This window comes from Dermochelys coriacea, chromosome 1 (assembly GCF_009764565.3).
Source record: "Dermochelys coriacea isolate rDerCor1 chromosome 1, rDerCor1.pri.v4, whole genome shotgun sequence".
In the NCBI taxonomy this organism is placed as follows: Eukaryota; Metazoa; Chordata; order Testudines; family Dermochelyidae; genus Dermochelys; species Dermochelys coriacea.
In genome coordinates, this window is record NC_050068.2 from 48792664 (window position 1) to 48814870 (window position 22207).

The following is a 22207-nucleotide window of genomic DNA, read 5'->3' on the forward strand; positions in this document are numbered from 1 at the left end:
TCCCTGACACCTTGGCTAATAGCCACTGATGTATCTGTTCTCCAAGAACTTATCTAGCTCTTTTTTGAACCCTATTATAGTCTTGGACTTCACAACATCCCCTGGGAACAAATTCCACAAGTTGACTGTGCATTGTGTGAAGAAATAGTTCCTTTTGTTTGTTTTAAACATGCTGCCTATTAATTTCATCTGGTGACCCCTAGTTCTTGTGTTATGAGAAGTAGTAAATAACAGTTCCTTATTCTCTTTCTCCACATTAGTCACAATTTTATAGATCCCTATCATATCCCCCTCATAGTCGTTTCTTTTCCAAGCTGAAAAGTACCAGTCTTTTTAATCTCTCCTCATATGGCAGCTGTTCCATACCCCAATCATTTTGGTTGCCCTTCTCTGTGCCTTTTCCAATTCTAAACTATCTTTTTTGAGATGGACGGCCAGATCTGCATGCAGTATTCAAGGTGTGGGTGTACCGTGGATTTATATAGTAGCATTATGATATTTTCAGTCTTATTATCTATCTGTTTCCTAATGGTTCCTAGCATTCCGTTAGCTTTTTTGACTGCCGCTGCATATTGAATGGATGTTTTCAGAGAGCTATCCACAATGACTCCAAGATCTCTTTCTTGAGGGTGACAGCTAATTTGGACCCCATTGTTTTGTATGTATAATTTGGGTTATGTTTTCAATGTGCATTGCTTTGCATTTATTAACACTGAATTTCATCTGTCATTTTGTTGCCCAGTCACCCAGTTTTGTAATTTTGTGCAGTCTGCATTAGATTTAGCTATTCTGAGTAATTTTGTATCATCTGCAAATTTTGCCATCTCACTGTTTACCCCTTTTTCCAGATCATTTATGAATATGTTGAACAGCACTGGTCCCAGTACAGGTCCCCTGGGGACCCTGTTATTTAACTCTCTCAATTGTGAAAAATGACCCATTTATTCCTAGCCTTTGTTTCCTGTCTCTGAACCAGTTACTGATCCATGAGAGGACCTTTTCCTCTTATCACATAACTGATTACTTTGTTTAAGAGCCTTTGGTGAGGGATCTTGTCTAAGTACATTATATCCATTATATCACCATTGTTCATATGTTTGTTGAACCCCTCAAAGAATTCTAATAGATTAGTGAGACATGATTTCCCTTTACAAAAGCGATGTTGACTCTTCTCCAACAAATCGTGTTCATCTCCATGTCTGATAATTCTGACCAAAGCTATGACCAAAACATCATAATATGTACAAGTTCTCCATCTATTTACAGGCATGACAGAATGTGTGGGGACGTTTGCCTCTTCCAGAAGTACCCACATTGTCCAAAGGGTAACATTCCAGATATGATGTTCCATTGACTGACTGACCCTGACTTTGGCATGTCTTTCCTGGATTTACTGATTTTAAGGGTGGCAGACAGGAGGCTCTGCCCTTATGCCTCCTCAGGCCACAAATCAAGGCATTTGCTAAAAGAAGATTAAAAATTGACTCTGAAAAACCATAGCGTAATGGTATGTGTACACTGCAATATAAGCCCGAGGTTACCAGACCCTGGATTTGTTAACTTAGGGCTTGAGCATCTACTTTAAGTTGTAACCTCAGTTTAGGAATTGTTGAATTCTGAGTCTCAACCTGGGGCTCCAGCATTATGTGGGTCCAAGTCCAAACACCTACATTCCAGACTTCCTAGTGCCCTTGCAAAATGTGGCCATTCTAGCCCTTTGTTTGTGGTGCAGTGAGGGAAAACATGACTGTCCACCAAACTTGACTGTCCAGAAATCAAAGAAAATCAGTCCATGGGACAAAGAGAGATTTCTCAGAGCATGAGTCCAGAGTGGCTGGGTCTATATCGCAAAGCAACAGGGCTTGAACTCTGGGTCCCGGCTTGACTGAGTCTTGGATGTCCACCCCAGCGGGTCCTGGGACCCTATGTTGAGCCCTGAGTTAGCATGATTTGTTTGTGGATGGAAAGGTGGGTAAAAAAAGGGATGGTCTAGTGATTAGAGCATTTGGCTAAGACTTGGGAAATGTAGGTTCAATAACCTAGTCTACCTCAGATTTCTTGTGTGATCTTGGAAAGTCACTTAACCTCTCTGTGTCTGAGTTCTCCATCTGTTATTTTTTCCCCTCTATTTGGCACTGGTGAGGCCACATATGGAGTATTGCGTCCAGTTTTGGTCCTCCCACTACAGACGGGGTGTGGACAAATTGGAAAGAATCCAGTGGAGGGCAACAAAAATGATTAAGGGGCTGAGGCAGATGACTTACAAGGAGAGGCTGAGGGAACCGTCTGCAGAAAGGAAGAGTGAGGGGGGGTTTGATAGCAGCCTTCAACTACCTGAAGGGGGGTCCCAAAGAGGATGGAACTCGGTTGTTCTCAGTGGTGGCAGATGATAGAACAAGGAGCAATGGTCTCAAGTTGCAGTGGGGGAGATCGAGGTTGGATATTAAGAAAAACTATTTCACTAGGAGGGGGTAAAGCACTGGAATGGGTCACCTAGGGAGGTGGTGGAATCTCCATCCTTAGAGGTTTTTAAGGCCCAGCTTGATAAAGCCCTGGCTGGGATGATTTAGTTGGGGTTGGTCCTGCTTTGAGCAGGGGATTAGACTAGATGACCTCCTGAGGTCTCTTCCAACCCTAATATTCTATGACTTGAGCCTGAGTTCAAATCTTGGGCTTACACGGTAGTGCAGACAAACACACACTGGTCTCAGGGTATAATATATATCAGAACACTTCCTCCAGTCACTATTTGCTGATTCGGGTTTTCATAATCAGGAATAGACAAACTTAACAAATATTGTCACTTGCAAGCTCTAATCCCTAGGAAAGAACTTCTTCAGAAAACCAACCATTGCAAATGTTGTGATGAATTTTGCCAGGGAGTGCCAAGTTTTAACATTTCTCATGATGTTTTTCATTTGTCTTTTCAAAGAAGAAGAAAAATATCATCTGGTTCTCATTTAAATTCTCAATAGACCTTAAAAAGGAAATTTCAAACAAAACTTTATTCATACACCTACAAGTTATATTAAATGATGCTAATGGCTTGTCTTAACCCAGTAACTGCCAGAAAATTCAGAGCTAACGCTGGGAGTTGGGGTACTGGAACAGTTTTTATAGTATGGGTGCTGAGAGCCATTGAAACAAACTGTAATCCCTGAATATAGTGGAAATCCAAGCTACCGCACTCCCTACACCTTAGTTCCAGCACTTGTGGCTGGAACTCTGTCCATAATACACCTCTTTGTGCCTCACTGTTGCAGGGGCCTCAGAACAGTGGGTGATTTTACTTACCAGATTTCAATGGGACTAGTCACATACTTAAAATTAAGCATATGCTTATATGTATCTTGCTGAATCTGATCCTTAATGCATAGTTATCATTTTGTCATGTAGTTCGGTTGCTTATAAATTTTTAAATGTATACACAGGACAAGTGTATATTTCTAGAGATAAAGAGATCTGCCTTAAACAACTGTGACCTTAACCAAGTCATTTAATGTTTCTGTGTCTCACTTTCTCTATTTGCAATTGGGGATAATGATACATACCCACCTTTGCAAAGTGATTTGAGATCTATGGATGCAGAGTACTATATAAGCACTAAGTATTGTATGTAGACAGTATATATTCCCACACAAACCATGCCATTAACTTTGAATTAGGGTTGCTAGACCTCAGAACTCACCAATGCAAACCATAAAAAGCAATGAAATAAGCACTTACATCATTCACCTCATCCATTCCCCACTCTCCAATTCAACTTCTCAACCTCAATTACCTGCCTTCCACATGATGAACAAATCACATTTATTGTGATAAATACATTGCATGTATCACTGTTTCTCCTGGACTCAGTGCCCCACATACATTTTACCTAAGGATTTTTTAAAAAATATTTTGAACCTATGAGCTGCTTCAAAAAGTTATTTTTAAAAACTGCCAGAGAAGTGTTTCCTTTTCCCTATAAGATGTGGAGCTTCCCCTGCCAAAGACACTAGTCCAAAGCACAGGCCAAACTAGTTTGATTCTAACTTTCTGTTCCATTTCTAAGGTAGGTTGCCCCTCTGCAGGGCCTCAGAATATCAGCAAGAGGGACTTGCAAAGAACAATTAAATCAGGGACTTAGCAGGAGTCCAAATAGTAAGATGAATAGAAATGTACACTATTAAAAAGGCATTTATAGAGTTTTGTTTTGACCTGTGTATACCTGAATCGTCACTGCTTTATTTCAGAATAAAAATAGAAACTTTACTGCAACTGACTCATGCGTTATTTCATGGTGAAGGTAACTTTGGATTGAAGGGCAAAGCAGGACAGGTAAATATTTCAGATAGTTAACCTTTGTCTTATTACAGATTTCTAGGGTCCAGTTCTCTCATTAAAGTTAATGGTAAAACCTCCGTTGACATCAATGGGAGACATACTGGGTACTAGTAAGAACAAAATTTTCTGGTTCTGGTAGTCTGTACTGATGGCATAAGCAGAGGCAGAAGATGGGAAGGGCAAAGATGGCCACAATGCACTCCTCCATTCCAGGCTTGCTGGGGACTTGGGCAAGTCCTCTGCATAAATAAGAGTGGCTGGTCAAGACAGCTGGGGATCAGTCAGCCACAGCAACCTCCCAGCCAGGCCCCTTCTTCCTGGCTACTCTCCCTGTGTTGGGCCCCCAGAGGGTTACAGCACATGGGCTGTGAGGAGGGCAATATGCTCTGATGCTATCCTTCTATTCTGTGGAGTTGTCCCGTGCTTGGATCCACCATGTCTATGGCTGCTTTACAATCAGCATGGATCTGGGTGGATGCGTTTCTCTTATATTTTGTGTGGTTGGCTAGTTAGTTGTCAGGCCTGGAATTTAGAGCTCTTGGGGCATTTTCCAGGTTCTGCAAATGATTTACTCTGCAACTTTGGTCGAATCACTAAGTGTCTGAGCCTCACTCTCTCTCTGAGCCTTAATTAATTAATAATGTTTGCGAAGAGTTTGGAGATCAATACTAAAAGAGTCTTAAAGATTCCAGTTCATTTTTTATTGTGATAGCAAAGACTGTGACCACATGAAATTGTTCCCTCTGCCCTAAACTAAAAGTACAAAGTAGAACTTTGTTGCATAGTAGAATCATTCTGATTGCATTCTTGTGGATGATCTCGCACCCCAATTATGTAGCTGTCCAAATTAAGAGAAATAATTTAAAAAAATCTTCAAAGATTTATAATGCAATAATACATCATACTGAATAAAAAGTAAGAACAAAAGGATATTCTCTGCATGTCATATTTTTCTTCTTTTGACAACTTCTGCATTGAAAAACCAATGCTTAGAATTTTACCAATATTTATTGTTTGATTAAATTCCATGTAACCTGTTGGCACCAGCCAAATACATTCTTATTAAATAGAATTTATGTAAATATTATCCCAATTAAGAGTCTCTATCTAGTTATCTGTAACATACCCATCACTATGATATCCAAAAGGCAAATTCATTGTTATTTTCCAACTAAATTAGTTCCCTGGGAGAAATCTATGAAATGAAATTCTCAAATAAGTGAAGTATAGAAAACTATACATACAAATACAACATTATGAAAAAAGCATTATACATTCTGAATACATCTAAATCTTATACAACATATATGTCCTAATTTAGTGGCGCACACAGTACCTACATTTATGTAGCTATACTAAGAAAAATGAGTTGCACATTGTACATTGAAATATGTCTAAATCTTTCTGGAATGAAACATTCCTCGTTTATACACCATATCTTAACAATGACTACCCAGAGATGCATTGCATACAAGTAACTCTAAAGATGATGTTATTTGGCACTACTGCTTTAAACATGGCTGGTAAGCCATAAATCAGATAAATACAGCATCTAGGCACTAAATTGTCCTCTCCACTTGTAGCTTCTACCTCACTTATTATAACTTTATTGCTTTGAGTATTTTACAAAATTTTTGATAACAGTCTGGCCCTCATCCTCACTGCCAATTCAGGAATGCAGTTAAGTACGCACTTAAATCCATCCTTGTTTCTTCAGGACACATTAGATCCCATTGACTTAAATAGGGGTTAAGCATATATTTAAATGCTGTCCTGAAAAGAGATGCTTTCCTGAACCTGGTCTTAAGCACAGGTTTAAGTCCTATTGAAATCAATGGAATTTAAGTATAAGTACATGCTTAACTTTAAGTATAAGTATTTGATGAACTCAGGCTACAAGGAGGGCACCATGTCATGGACAAAAGAGATGCATTTTCCAAACAACATCTCCCTCCACTTCCCTCCTGCTTTCCACACATTGTTTCACTCCCTATTTCTTGGTTCTTCTCCTGTCTCTCCAACTGCAGTTTCATGGTCTCCATATCCACATCTCTCCCACTAATGGTTTATACTCCTCAACTAGGACCACAGAACAAGGCATGGGCAGTCAGAGCTAGACCTGGAAACCAAGCACAGAACAGGACTAGGTCAGGACAGGCATAATCACAGCTGCACTTGTGTCAAGCAACTAGCAATTTGTCACTGCAGCTGAACTTAAACTGAGACTTGTAGGCTCCTTGCAGCTAATTGGGTGGTCTGACCAATCAGGTGATTCTGCCTCAGCCCAGCTGGGCTCATTAGTTGGCCTAAGGGCTCAGCCAGCTAACACGAGGCTCAGGTGAGGGAACTCAGGTCCATGGTTCCTGACAACTGGTCCTTCTCCTGCTTCTTTTCTTCATCTACACTAGTGACTGGCTTCTGAGTTTGGGGCATCAGAGACTATCAAGACATTGGAGCCTTCTTTCCTTGGTTGGTTACCTGGCTCTTAGACATATATACTTATCATACATGAAAACCTGTTACAGTCATCTGACTCAGAGAGTTTGGGCTGACATTACTTCTATTAATTTCCCATAATACTACTAGTTCAAAAAGTGGGCTGGACTCTTAGCCCTCCCCAAAATTAAGATCCTTCATTTTACTTAGCAAAATAATTGGCTTTATCCAAGAGCTCTGAAATAATCACCCTGTATTAATATTTATTCTTAGACAAATTTGGAACTCTAAAACAACCCTGAAAAAATACATTAGTAGGCTACACCTGACTGAACTGGGTGATTTGATGTAAAAACAGCCAGGTGGAAAATTTACTGCTCTATACAAAAGTAGACGTTTTTTATGATACAGTTCCAGCTCTGTTGTGAGATAGACCTTTCAGCTGAACAGTCGTCAGTAGCTGCTGCTGGACTATATTGCTTACTTTTCCAGTCCTTACGTTTATCTACTTTTGGATTGCCCCATCTGTGGCCATTCAGCAGAAATTTAGTAAAATTCTCATCTACTTTTTCTGCAAACATTACCCTGCATTCCTTCTCCCTTCCTATAACTAACAAATTCTGGTGTAGCAACATTTACATTCATGCCGATGGAAATGGCCACATTTTACCCAACATCACATTTTGAAAGGGTTTGCTGGAGGGTAACATCATCTGCAGAGTCAAGATAGGTAACTCTCATTTAATCTAATTCATAGGAAAGTTCTGCCTACGCCATATGATTGTGAATTTGTATGGATGAGGGATTTATATTACTCTGAGTTTCTGGAACAAGAAGAGTATGTTCTGGGAAAATAAAAAGATGAGGATATACTTTTAAGTTAAATTTAGAAGAGAACTTTTCCCATTCATCAAATGATTTAATGTTTATTAAACACTTTCCTTCCCTGTGAGGCTGCTTGGATTCTGTGTAACCATGACTCGAATTAAGACATGATGATGCACTGGATTAGGTCTGCTGCAAAAGGGAAAAAGTTGTGACAGGCATATATGGCAATTCTAAATAGTTAACCCATGATTATACCAAAGATCAGAGGACAAGATGATAATCATCCCTCAAAAACTGCACTATGAACAACAGACATTTTTTGCCTGATACTGGGCAGTGTATTAGTCAATGAGACAACTCAAAGAGTAAGTTGCTACATGAGTAAAAATGTCTGAAATTAGCCTTAAATAGGGTATTTATTTATATTCATATCTTGAAAAACTAGTTAAATATATAAAGAACTACAGATAGTTCATTGATAATAATGATTGCCTTTTAATCTACTTTTTGCAAAGAAAAATCCTTCTCAAACTGTGTATTTACAAACAACAGCTGTGCAGGAGGTCAGACTAGATGATCAGAATGGTCCCTTCTGACCTTAGTATCTATGAAACTCATAGAATCATAGAAGATTAGGGTTGGAGGAGTCATCAGGAGGTCATCTAATCTAATCTCCTGTTCAAAGCAGGACCAACCCCATCTAAATCATCCTAGCCAGGGCTTTATCAATATGGGCTTTAAAAACCTCTAAGGATGGAGATTCCACCACCTTCCTAGGTGACCCATTCCAGTGCTTCACCCCCTCCTAGTGAAATAGTTTTTCCTAATATCCAACCTAGACCTTCCCCACTGCAACTTGAGACCATTGCTCCTTGTTCTGTCATCTGCCACCACTGAGAACAGACGAGCTCCATCTTCTTTGGGATCCCCCTTCAGGTAGTTGAAGGCTGCTATCAAATCCTCCCTCACTCTTCTTTTCTGCAGACTAAGTAAGCCTCTCCCTCAGCCTCTCCTAGTAGGTCATGTGCCCCAGCCCCCTAATCATTTTCATTGCCCTCTACTCGACTCTCTCCAAATTTGTCCACATCCCTTCTGTAGTGGGGGGCCCAAAACTGGACACAATATTCCAGATGTGGCCTCACCAGTGCTTGATAGAGGGGCATAATCACTTCCCTTGATCTGCTGGCAATGCTCCTACTAATGCAGTCCAATATGCCATTAGCCTTCTGGGTAACAAGGGCACACTGTTGACTCATATCCAGCTTCTAATCCACTGTAATCCCCAGGTCCTTTTCTGGGGAACTGCCAATTAGCCAATCATTCCCCAGCCTCTACAGTGCATGGGATTCTTCTGTCCTAAGTGCATGACTCTGCACTTGTCCATGTTGAACCTAATCAGATTTCTTTTGGCCCAATCCTCCAATTTGTCTAGGTCACTCTGGACTCTATCCCTACCCTCTAGTGTATCTACCTCTCCCCCCGGCTTAGTATCATCTGCAAATTTGAGGTGCAATCCATCCCATCATCCAGATCACTAATGAAGATGTTGAACAAAACTGACCCCAGGACTGACCCCGGGGCACTCCGCTTGATACCAGCTGCCAACTAGACAACGAGCTGTTGATCACTATCCATTGAGCCCAACAATCTAGCCAGCTTTCTATCCATCTTATAGTCCATTCATCCAATCCATACCTTTTTAACATGCTGGCAAGAATACTGTGGGAGACCATATCAAAAGCTTTGCTAAAATCAAGGTATATCAACTGCTTTCCCCATATTCACAGAGCCAGTTATCTCATAATAGAAGGCAATCAGGTTGGTCAGGCATGGCTTGCCCGTGGTGAATCCATGTTGACTGTTCCTGATCACCTTCCTCTCCTCCAAGTGCTTCAGAATGGATTCCTTGAGGACATGCTCCATGATTTTTCTGGGGACTGAGGTGAGGTTGACTGGTCTGTAGTTCCCTTCATCTGGAACTTCCCCGGATCACCATGAGTTTTCAAAGATAATGGCCAATGGCTCTGCAATCACATCAGCCAACTCCCTCAGCACCCTCAGATGCATTGCATCTGGCCCCATGGACTTATGCATGTCCAGCTTTTCAAAGTAGTCCTTAACCCGCATGTGACCCAGCAGGGAAATCTGCTGGTGTGCCGCGAGACAGTTTGTTTACATTGATTGTTTTCACGGAAGTGGCATGGGCGCAGGGATGTGCTGGCTGCCGCTTCCCGCAGCTCCCATTGGCTGGGAATGGCGAACTGCGGCCACTGGGAGCTGCAGGCGGCCATGCCTGTGGATGGTCAATGCAAACAAACTGTCTCGTGGCCTGTCAGTGGATTACCCTGATGGGTCACGTGCGGCCTGCGGGCCACAGGTTGCCCACCACTGCTTTAGCTCCTTCACGCTATACCCTGTACTAAGTTAATCTTTTTAGGTTTTGATATCTTGGAAACTACCGCCTACCATACAAAAAGAACAGCTTAGACATATAAAGAGATTAGGGTGACCAGGATTACCCTGATAGGTCACGTGTGGCCCACGGGCCACAGGTTGCTCACCACTGCTTTAACCTGTTCTTTCACCACAGAGGCTGCTCACCTCTTCCCCATACTCTGCTGCCCAGAGCAGCAGTCTGGGAGCTGACTTTGTCTGCGAAGACCAAGGTAAAAAAAGCATGGAGTACTTCAGCTTTTTCCACATCATCTGTCATTAGGTTGCCTCCTCCATTCAGTAAGGGTCCCACACTTTCCCTGACATTCTTCTTGTTGCTAACATAACTGTAGAAACCTTTCTTGTTACCCTTCACATCCCTTGCTAGCTGCAACTCCAATTGTGCTTTGGCCACCCCTGCATGCTCAAGCAATATTTTTATACTCCTCCCTAGTCATCTGTCCAAGTTTCTACTTTTTGTAAACTTCCTTTTTGTGTTTAAGCTCACCGAAGGTTTCTCTGTTAAGCCAACCTGGTTGCCTACCATATTTGCTATTCTTTCTGCACATCGAGTTGGTATGTTCCTGCAACCTCAATAAGGCTTCTTTAAAATACAGCCAGCTTTCCTGGACTGCTTTCTCCCTCGTATTAGCCATTTAACTGTTTAAAGACATTGAGATTTAAAGAATGGAAGAATAGTTTCAGTCTTTTGAATTAGTTAATATTTATACCATGCTACAGTAGTACTAATTATCATTATACTATCATGGTGGTGTTACTATTTATAGAGTGTTTCTTACAACTAAGAGCCTGAGCAGAACGGCACAGTTCCCAATGATCTTTAGAACATGAGTATAGAGATTCCACACTTCCCCACTTCTTTTTCATTTTGTTTTCTTTCATTTAAAAATGCCCAGTATGCTTTGCAAGGTTTTAGATAATGTCACATATGAAAAGATGACATCATCTGTCCTCTACAAAGTAGGCAGGCTATGAAACTATGCAATAGATCTACCTCAAAACATGTGAGAGAGGGTGCAGTTTACCACATTTCACTTCACGGATGCTGGGCTTGAGTATCTCTGAACACAATTCTTGCCCTCCAATGAAGCAAATTAGCTCCTTTCCTTTATACCTGTTGACTTATTTTTATGCCTTGATTTACAGCTTGTCCTAGTGATATAATTATGTGTGCAATGAATAGACTCGGACTAGATTTTTGCAGTAAATTACAAAGCAAAACGAGAGACACAACTGTCCCTGTTGTTGTTTTCCACTTCATTTGTGACAAAGCCTGTGGCTATGTCCTAAGACAGTCCTGGAAGGAAGGTAGAATTTTAATTAGCTTCATTAAATGGATCTGCACCTCCTGCACTGATCTGAAGGGTCAATGGTCATTTGTGTGGGGCGGGGAGGAGAGGGGGAGAGAGGGATGGGAGGAGAAGTGCAAAGACTCTTGCAATAGGGCACATGCTAGGAACACTTAAGACGACAGTGTCAGGAAAGGTTTGCTATTTGGGAGCCAAAAAGGGATCAAGACAGACTACTCTGCTCCCTTTAAATGGGATAAGATGATCAGCCTAAGCCCTTCTTTGAAGAGGGCAGCAGGACTAAATAGTATTGCTGCACTGTTAGCACCTCAGTCTTTGGGAGAGAGCCAGCACCATAGTAAGCAGGCAGTAGTGTCCCTCCCACCTCCTAAAGGGAGAGCTCCAGGAGAAAGCCTCCTTGTGTTCCACAGGAGCACATTCCCTAATTGTCAGTGTGAATCCACTGGTAAGCAGTTCATGGTACAGATAGGAGCATACAAGCTAGTTTCAGACCCCTCAGCTGGGCCACCAGGGTAAAGCTGAGAGGAGCCATATGTTGGGTGTGCTGCACCCAAGTTGGCTTTGGGTATTTGTTATTGACTGTCACCTCTTCAGGAGTAGCCCAAAGCTGGGAACAATAGTTCTGGATGCAGCGGACCCATGAAAGGATGATGCAGCTGGAGTTCCCAACCATTATATTATAAAGGCCAAGGCAAGTTTGCCTCCAGGAGAGGGAGAGATCTGAAGGGACAAGCCAAGATGCAAGTCCTAAGAAATTTTAAAGAGTAAGGTTATTCCTGACCCACATCTACTGGGCTGCTATCCTGTGGGCTTTCATTAGGAATTAAAATGTGCATCTTCTTTTCATAACTGCCTAGATTGATCTATAACTACTTACTGAGTTCTTAAGGTATTTAGACCCTTTCTTTTCTGTCATTCCTAGCAAAGATTATTTTATTATTAGATATGTCTGTTTGCTAGGAATCCACAAGAATTTAGAAAGCCCTAGCTCCTAAACCCAGGATGACACTCTTCTCTTTCCAGGAAGCAGGATCATACCACCTCTGTCTTCTGTCAGCATGATTGGTTTCTCATACTTCTAATTCAATTAAAAAATCCCCTGGTCTTCAAAAACTTTCATGAACTCACTCCACTGTGATCTCACACCCACCTAATCCTCCACTCCATTTTTGGATACATCTTTATCCTCTCCTCAAAACTGTTTGGTACGGAGGGTGGTTCTTCAACTTGTGACTGGGCCCCTCCACCACTCCCACTTGAAGCAACTGAATCATCTCTATTGAAGTGCTGCCTTCACATTAGTGATGGAGTCAAACTGGAAAATGTGGATCTGACTCCAGATATGAAACTCCTTGATTGGGGGGGAGGGGTGTGAGTAAAAGGTTTTGGTTTGATCACTGTAAAGACAGGGGACATTTGCAAAATTTGGATTCAGATTCAAATTTTGCACATGCCAAATATTTGGAGACATTTAGACTTACCCTTGTGGGCTCTAACCCATCCTTCTTTCTTTAGCTTATTATGTGTGACTTTCTTAGTAAGGCATTTGTGTTTGTAAAAACATTGTTATATAAAAACCAAATAGTATAGCAGCTTATCAGTTAAATTCCTCACTCACCCATGTCCTTGTTATGTATGAACATTCTGCAGCTGGAAAATTCCACAAACCACTATACACAGTGGGCTGAGTTGAATTTTGAAATATGTAGCTTAATCCACCTCAAGTTTCCTGATGGAATAACAATGGTCTTACTTTTGTATCACTATCCTCATCTATTCGGAAAGGTTATTTTGCTGTTGGTCTCAGAGAATAGCATCAAGGAGCTTTTTAAATTAATGCTTTGAGCTTTCAGGTTCTGATGATGTTCAAAGCGCATGCCTCCAAGGCACCCTGAGAGTACAGGGCATTGCTCATATATCTCATGTTGGTACTCACTGTTCTCTTTTCCAGGGGAACCTCCTGCCCTGGATTATGCAATGATAACTGCACATATTGTGAAAATACAGTAAAAGTCTCTCTAGATAAATATTAAAATAAACACCGCTATATTTTTACTAGTGTTCTCATCAGTAACGTACTATTGTCTGGTGTGAAAATATCACAGATTGTGATCCTGGACATTATTATCTCGTGCCAGCCTTTACAAACAGATGGGAAAATTCTCCCCTGAAACAGTTCTCCCCTGAAATCTCGTGATTTCAGTAGAAGATGCACGTAAGTTATTATTAATTGAGTCCTGACAATGATTTTGGTGCTTCTCTACTTGAACATAGAGTGAGACATAGTGCCTCTCCATGTGTGCAATTTAATTTCAGACACAGGCACTGCGATTTAGCCTCACACTACACTAGGGATAAAATCTTTAAAAGTGCCTAAGTGACTTAGGAGGCTAAGTAGCTTCTAAGTGCCTAAATCACTTTTGAAATTAGGACTTTGACTCATAAGTCACTTGGCATCTCAGGTGTATTGTGGCTCTCAGAACATGATAATGAGCAAAGTACAGATTAGATAGCATCCATTTTGAGTCTGTACAATCTAAAACAGATTTAAAACAAGATTGTCTGGCATATGTGAGTGCAAAATATGTCCCTCATTGTAATACTTTAGTGGGACTAAGGTTTAGGCAAAACAATGCTGAGACGTTGATTTCCATTGATTTTGTAGAATTACGGCTTAATTTTAATTTGATATAGTTTTTTGTATCTCATTTTCTAGGTGTTTTCATAATTATGGCATACATTTCCAAAAGTGCCCACTAATGGTGGGTGATGCAGTTTTTGGGTCTCCTAGTTGAGATTCTTAAGGGCTGATTTTCAGAAGAGTAAACAACCTGCAGTTCCAAAGAGTTAAATTTGAGTGGTTGGCAGTCAGCACCTCTAAAAGACAGGCACCCAAAATGGATACAATGTTTTGATGATTTGGACCTTTGACAATTTCATAACCTCATTAATGGAAAAACTGCGTTTTTCAAATTTAAACTGTTTCTTTACAGTGTGAAAAAGCCTAGGCCCAAGTTATGATTTTTTGTTTTATTTTTGTATCTCTATAACTGTGGCAGAGAGATGAAGAAGCTCAGCACAACATTCTCTCTGACTTTATCATTCAATTTAATGTATGGGACATTCCTTATTATTAAATACTAGTTTTGCTTGCAAACGTGTAATAGTCCTAACCAGTTCTGTCTCAAAGATAGATCAAGGTTGCAACAGCTCAGGTTGAATGTATGCAGTGGTATGAAGTAATATATAAAGCCAAGAGACATTTCAGGGTCTAAAACCTTTCACTGATTTTATACACATTTTAATGTATTTTAAAATGTTACATAAACATATAAATTTATAATTCTTTTAGTAAATGAGCTATATAGTGTTAATAAAAATGTTAAAAGATATCAGTGCAACAGCCTATACTAAAACAAATGCTATTTTATCAGAGTAACATATTAGTGTAACATTTACCATTGGTACAGTGGTCTAGTTATTCACTGTGCTTGATCAGCTCCGACCAAATTCTTCCCCGGCGACTCCTTTATCAGTGCTCGCATACTGTGGTGCCAGGCATTTGGAAACTAGGAGGCTAACATAAGGCTATGATCCTCTAGTCCAGTGGTTCTCAAACTTTTGTAGTGGTGACCCCTTTTACACAGCACGCCTCTGAGTGTGACCCCCACTTATAAATTAAAAACACTTTTTATATATTTAACACCATTAAAAATGCTGGAGACAAAGCAGGGTTTGGGGTGGAGGCTGACAGCTCACAACCCTCATGTAATAACCTCGCGATCCCCTGAGGGGTACCGACCCTCAATTTGAGAGCCCCTGCTCTAGTCTAATCTCCGGCATAACATAGACCATAGAACCTCATCCACTCATTTCTACATCAAGCCCATAATTTCAGATGGAGCTTGAGCATATCTGTTAGTGATATCCAATCTTGGTTTAAAGATTGCAAGTCCCATGAAGGATAGATAACCTCAGCTTTCATTAATTAAAAACAAACAAAAATTCTAGCCCTTTTCCTTGTGCAGCCAACCTTGAAAATGTAAATGTATCTAAACCGATTATGATGGTGAAAAGGAACAAGCAGCTGTGGGTTCCATTTCTGCAAGAGGATGGAAAGAACCTGCAGATCCTTCCCATCAACTCATATCCTTTTTAATGTAAAAGGAGTCAGTTAAGTTTGGCTTTGTCATAAATATAAAGGGAAGGATAAACACCTTTAAAATCCCTCGGGCCAGAGGAAAAACCCTTTCACCTGTAAAGGATTAAGAAGCTAGGATAACCTCGCTGGCACCTGACCAAAATGACCAATGAGGAGACAAGATACTTTCAAAGCAGGAGGGGGGGAGAAACAAAGGTTCTCTCTGTCTGTGTGATGCTTTTGCTAGGAACAGAAAAGGAATGGAGTCTTAGAACTTAGTAAGTAATCTAGCTATGCGTTAGATTCTGTTTGGTTTAAATGGCTGATAAAATAAGTTGTGCTGAATGGAATGTATATTCCTGTTTTTGTGTCTTTTTGTAACTTAAGGTTTTGCCTTGAGGGATTCTCTATGTTTTGAATCTGATTACCCTGTAAGGTATTTACCATCCTGATTTTACAGAGATGATTCTTTTACTTTTTCTTCAGTTAAAATTCTTCTTTTAAGAACCTGATTGCTTTTTCATTGTTCTTAAGATACAAGGGTTTGGGTCTGTGTTCACCTATGCAAATTGGTGAGGATTTTTATCAAGTCTTCCCGAGGAAAGGGGGTGTAGGGTTTGGGAGGATTTTTGGGGGAAAGACGTTTCCAAGCAAGCTCTTTCCCTGTTATATATTTGTTAGACGCTTGGTGGTGGCAGCAATAAAGTCCAAGGGCAAAAGATAAATAGTTTGTACCTTGGGGAAGTTTTAACCTAAGCTGGTAAAAATAAGCTTAAGGGTTTTTTCATGCAGGTCCCCACATCTGACATCCACAAGCTTGGATTGCAAAGAGTCAGTTCACCAACCCCAAAATCCCTAGGCCAACCATTTGCACAGGACTGTGCTCATGGAGGAGAAGAGCTGGTGACACTTGGTGGATGGGTGAATTGTTTTGGAGACTACCAAAAAATGCTAGTGTCAGCTCAGATTGTTAACTTTCAGTCCACTCTAAGGCTGGAACTAGACCAACTGCTACCCATGCATGCAGCTGCCGAGTATAGGTTGGTCCTGCTTTTGCCATACTCACAGCAGCTGCTCCTAGGAGCACACTACTCCTGCATCCCCCAGCAGTGCTGCTGGGGTGGCTGTGAGATGCACCATGCTGTCCTCACACTTCTATCCATACATTGCTGGCCACTTTAGATACAAACAAAGAGGAGGTGGAGCTTCAGTTACCCTGAATGGGAGTCCTGCAGCCCACTTCTTCTCTCTCCCCCCACCCCATTTTCACCTGCCCAGCCCCAGCCAAGAGTTTAAAGAGCCAGTTATTGGGAAGGACCCTTGAGCCCCATCCCCAACACCCAGAAGAAGACCTATACTGCTACCTGCCCCCGCACCAAGCCAGCTAAAGGAGACCACCAGCAGTCAGGGGAGACCCACCCATGTAAAGAACTAAAGGAGACCCTTTCCCCAATCAACCACTCAACGTCCTAGCAGAAGGGACTCTCTCCCCACTCTACCAACCAACCCACAGCCCAAGGCTGCAGACACACATCTGTCACTGATAGCAGGTGAAAAGTATACAAAACAACTAGTGAAACAGAGTTACCCCTGAAATTTTGTGGGGTGAGGGGAGAAATATGCACAAATATTATTACTTGTATTCCAATAGTACCCAGCGGCCACAACTGGGATCAGGGCCCCATTGTGCTGGTGCTGTACTAATAGTGAGGGACAGTCCTTGCCCTGAAGAGGTTACAATCTTAATAGGTAAGGCAGAGAAAGGATGGGAGGGAAAACAAAGGTGTAGAGACTTATCAAAGGCAGAAAAAGAAGCCTGATCTCCGAGTCCTAATCCAGTCCCCTAGCCCCTAGACCCCACTGCCTCTCCAATACAATCCCATCTTTAATTTAGGTGACTTTTCAAACGCTTGGTAAAATAATGCTAATTACAATGGGCCTGAGCTACAACTACACAGAAGCCAATGGAGCTGTTTCAATTTACCCCAGCTGAGGAGTTGTCCCAACAAGTTGGTGTAAAATCTGCAACTGCCTTGTAGAAAAATGAAGATCTATACTGTGCTGAACCCCGTTGCTAGGAAAGCTTGTTGTTGACCTGTCTTAAGCCAAAATATTTTTAAAATGATTTCATATTATGGTCTCTGACTTAGCACGGCAAACAGCATTTAAAAGCCACAGTCTCAGACCCAGTGTCTTTGTCGCTGCTTGCCATCCATCCCAGTCTTTCTTCTCTTTTTTTTCAGTGTTATCCGCGAAAACAAAATACAGAATAAAACCAGAAACCAAGCATTTGGCTGAGCACAATTCCATCTTTAAGGCATACAGTAAAAAGAGTGTGGGTTTTCTCTCCGACTGTGCACTTCTCATAATTTTGCTGAAGATAAATATTTAGATAACAACTAATAGGATGTGTAATTGCCAGGAACTATTATATCTAAAGAATGTGCTAGAGATGTTGAGCTTTGTTTTTTCTGCTATGTATTGACAACCAGTTCTCACCAGATGCACTCTTGGATGGTGTGTAAATAAAACCATTGTAATAATTTGTAAATTGTTAATATTAAGATTGCATATATGATTATGCTTTCTTTGTTTCCAATTCCTCTACCACATTTAGCTTTGAGTAGAAATAATTTCTTTTTGGCTTAACATTTACTTTTACATTTATTTACTCTTTCACAACCAACATTGTGATTTTTTCCATGCTGCCTCCTATGCATGGGGCACCCTCCCTAAATTAATCTGTAAAGTTATTATACTCTTCTTCCTAAGAGCTGAAGATAGAGAAATTCAAATTGGAAATAAGATGCAAATATTTAACAGTGAGGGTAATTAACCATTGGAACAACTTACCAAGGGTTGGATTCTTCACCACTGATTATTTTAAAATCAAAATTGGAGGCTTTCCTAAAAGATACACTCTAGTTCAACCAGGAATTAATTCAGAGAAGTCCTATTGTCTGTATTATATAGGAGGTCAGACTACACCACAGTGGTCCCTTCTGGCCTGAAAATCTATGAATTTCCCATTCCCTTCTGCTGTGATGCCTACCAGAAATCAACTGTCTAATAGTGGCTGGGCCAAGTCAGAAGGCAAAAAAGAAAAAAAATAAATACAACCAAAAACAAGAAAAAAATACTAAAAGCAAATCAAAATAACCAAATAGTATTTTACACAAATTGGAACAACTAAGTTGTGCACTTAACTGGCCTGTGTATTCACGTAAACCTATTACTGTTACCCATGTCTTCCCCCTTCCTCCTTTTTGTTTGTCACACTTACTTGTGCTCCGTGTAAGCTCTTGAAGGCAGAACCAAGTCCTCCTACATGTTTGTACAGCACCAATGGGACCTTGATCCTAACTGGGCCTTTGCACACCATAATAATATTAATAAAAAAAGAATTGGTATGACACACCTCTAGGCATAAGTGGAAAGAAGGAGTCTTGTGGTTAGACAGACAAGGTGGGTGAGGTAATATCTTTTATTGGATCATCTTCTGTTGGAGAGAGAGAAAGAGACAAGGTTTTGAGCTTACAGAGAGCTCTTCAGGTCTGGGAAACATAAGCAGAATGTCACAGCTAAATACAAGGTGGAAAAGATTGTTTAGCATAGGTAGTTAACACTTGCTTCAACTGACCATTCAAGATGAAGTGGCCCATTGTGGTTAGAGCAGGGAGCTGGGATTCAGGTCACCAACACTGGCTGTATTCACAACTCTACCAGTCTCACTTTGTAACCTGAGGACATGTTTAAATCTTTCTAAACCTCAGCTTATCCATCTGTAAAATGAGAAATATAAAATACCTACTTCACAGGGGTTCTATGCAGCATTATTAAAAGAGCTTTAAAATCTTTGGACGAAAGACTGTATAAAGTATAGAAGTAGCATTATAATAAGAAATCAGTATATAAATATAGTTTCCATTATATACTCATACTTTTGATACATTAGTCTTTTTGTCAGGTTCATAAAATACCACAAAGAGCAACTCCAAAGGACTCAGTGTTAGAAGAATTATGTTTTTGTACCTCAGAGGAATGATCTTATTTAGAGTCCAGAAAAGATGAGAGCACTTCTCAAAAAGAAGAATGTGTAAGGTGCTGCAACGCTGAAGTAGATTGTATATTCTGCTAATCAATAAGTGTGATAAATGGTGTGGGAGGGGGAAGACTCCCAGTTAACTATAAAATCCCTGTTAGTAGATGTTCTCTACTTGCTTTACCTGTAAAGAGTTAAAAAAGCCCATAGGTAAAAGGAAGGGAATGGGTACCTGACCAAAAGAGCCAATGGGAAGGCTAGAACTTTTTAAAATTGGGGGAAAAACCTTCCCCTTTTTCTGCCTGTTGTTGTTCTCCAGAGAGAGGGGACAGAGCAGACAGGGCTGGAACTATGGTGTAAAAAGCTGTGGGCCAGGTACGAAAAATCACCAGATCATACCTAGAAACTACTCATTTGAAACCCCAGATATGTAAGTAGATCAGGAAATGTTTAGGAAGACGTGATTAGGTTTCTCTCTTTTATTTCTTTATGGCCTGTGGATTCCTCTGTGCTAACCCCAAGTGCTTTTGTTTTGCTTGTAACCTTTAAGCTGAACTTCAGGAAAGTTATTTTAATGCTTAATTCTTATTAGTGGTTCTTTTTAAAATCTAGCAATAGTCTGAGTTCTTAGATGTATTTTCTTTCTTTTTGTTTTTAATAAAATATATCTTTAAGAACAGGATTGGATTTTTGTGTCCTAAGAGGTTTGTGCACATCTTGTTTAATTAGATGATGGCAACAGCGGACTTCCTTTGTTTTTCTTCTCAGCTCTTCCCCGGGCGGGGGGTGGGGGTGAAAGGGCTTGAGGTGTGCCTTCTTAGGTATGCCTTCCTAAGTTCTAAAAGGGGTTTTTTTGCACTTGGGTAGTGGCAGCATCTACCCATCCAAGATCAGACAGAAGCTATAACTTTGAGACTTTAATACAAGCCTGGGAGTGGCCAGTATTAATTTTTAAAATCCTTGCGTGCCCCCACCTTCTGCACTCAAAGTGCCAGAGTGGGGAATCAGCATTGACAATAAGAAAGTAGTTGCCATGGTGACTCTGACATCACACACTTCCAATTAGCTCTATCTTATATAAACACACATACTGATATGCTATGTGACCTATTGCAACTAGCAGTGACTTCAAAGGAAAATATGTTTTTACAAAAGAACACATTTTCCCAGGCTTGATATATTCTTGTGCAAGAGCATTTTATGAAATTTTAGACAAGTTATACTTTGTTCAATTGCCTTTGTTCTCATTCCTTTTTTTACTGGAAATGAAGCAATGTTGGGAAATAATTGCTTTCAGTGAAAATTAATGCGCTCTTTCAAAATGATTTCAGACAGTGGACAATTGGAAAAAAATACCCCAACAACAGTATTAAAGCACCAGAGGCTAAACCAAGAATATGGATAGGATCTGAAAGTTTGTGTTTTTATATTCTCTTAAATAGATAGATAGATTAGGATTGTCAATTGATTAAAAAATTAATCATGATTAATGCAGGATTAAAAAACTTAATCACAATTAATCGCATGGTTAAATAATAATAGAATACCATTTATTTAAATATTTTTGGATGTTTTCTACATTTTCAAATATATTGGTTTCAGTTACAACACAGCTACAAAGTGTACAGTGCTCACTTTATATTTATTTTTATTAGAAGTATTTGCACTGTAAAAAAACAAAATAAATAGTATTTTACAATTCACCTATTAAAAGTTCTGTATTGAAATCTCTTTATTATGAAAGTTGAACTTACAAATGTAGGATTATGTACAAAAAACTGCATATTCAAAAATAAAACAATGTAAAATTGTAGAGCCTGCAACTTCACTCAGTCCTACTTCTTGTTTAACCAATCAAGTTTGTTTACATTTGCAGGAGACAATGCTGCCCGCTTCTTGTTTACAATGTCACCTGAAAGTGAGAACAAGCGTTCGCATGGCATTGTTGTAGCTGGCGTCGCAACATATTTACATGCCAGATGCGCTAAAGATGCGTATGCCCCTTCATGCTCCATCCACCATTGCAGGGGACATGCATCTATGCTGATGACGGGTTCTACTTGATAACAATCGAAAGCAGTTCGGACCGACGCATGTTCATTTTCATTATCTGAGTCAGATGCCACCAGCAGAAGGTTGATTTTCTTTTTTGGTGGTTCAGGTTCTGTATTCTCTGCACTGGAGTGTTGCTTTTTTAAGACATCTGAAAGCATGCTCCACACCTCATCCCTCTCAGATTTTGGAAGGTACTTCAGATTCTTAAACCTTGGGTCGAGTGCTGTAGCAGTCTTTAGAAATCTCACATTGGTATCTTCTTTGCATTTTGTGAAATCTGCAGTGAAAGACTTCTTAAAACGAATATGTGCTGGGTGATCATCCAAGACTGCTATAATATGAAATATATGGCAGAAAGCAGGTAAAACTGAAGGGGACATACAATTCTCCCCCAAGGAGTTCAGTCACAGATTTCATTAACGCATTATTTTTATAACGAGAATCAGCAACATGGAAGCATGTCTTCTAGAATGGTGGCCGAAGCATGAGGGGCATATGGATGTTAAGCATATCTGGCACATAAATACCTTGCAATGCGAGCTACAAAAGTGCCATGCAAATGCCTGTTCTCACTTTCTGGTGACTTTGTAAATAAGAAGAGGGCAGCATTATCTC

General features: G+C 40.3%; 1 protein-coding gene across 8 annotated transcripts in view; it reads right to left on the minus strand.

Moving 5' to 3' along the window:
* STARD13 (StAR related lipid transfer domain containing 13) overlaps positions 1 to 22207 on the minus strand; it is a 493680-nt gene that overhangs the window by 70890 nt on the left and 400583 nt on the right. Inside the window, exon 2 of one of the 8 annotated variants that reach the window (XM_038387630.2) lies at positions 18914 to 18994. The exons of the other annotated variants lie outside the window; for them this stretch is intronic. Within the exon in view, the coding sequence (XP_038243558.1) occupies positions 18914 to 18923 (10 nt within the window). The 5' untranslated portion in view covers positions 18924 to 18994. The remainder of the gene's footprint in view (positions 1 to 18913; positions 18995 to 22207) is intronic. 8 annotated transcript variants of the gene reach the window in all.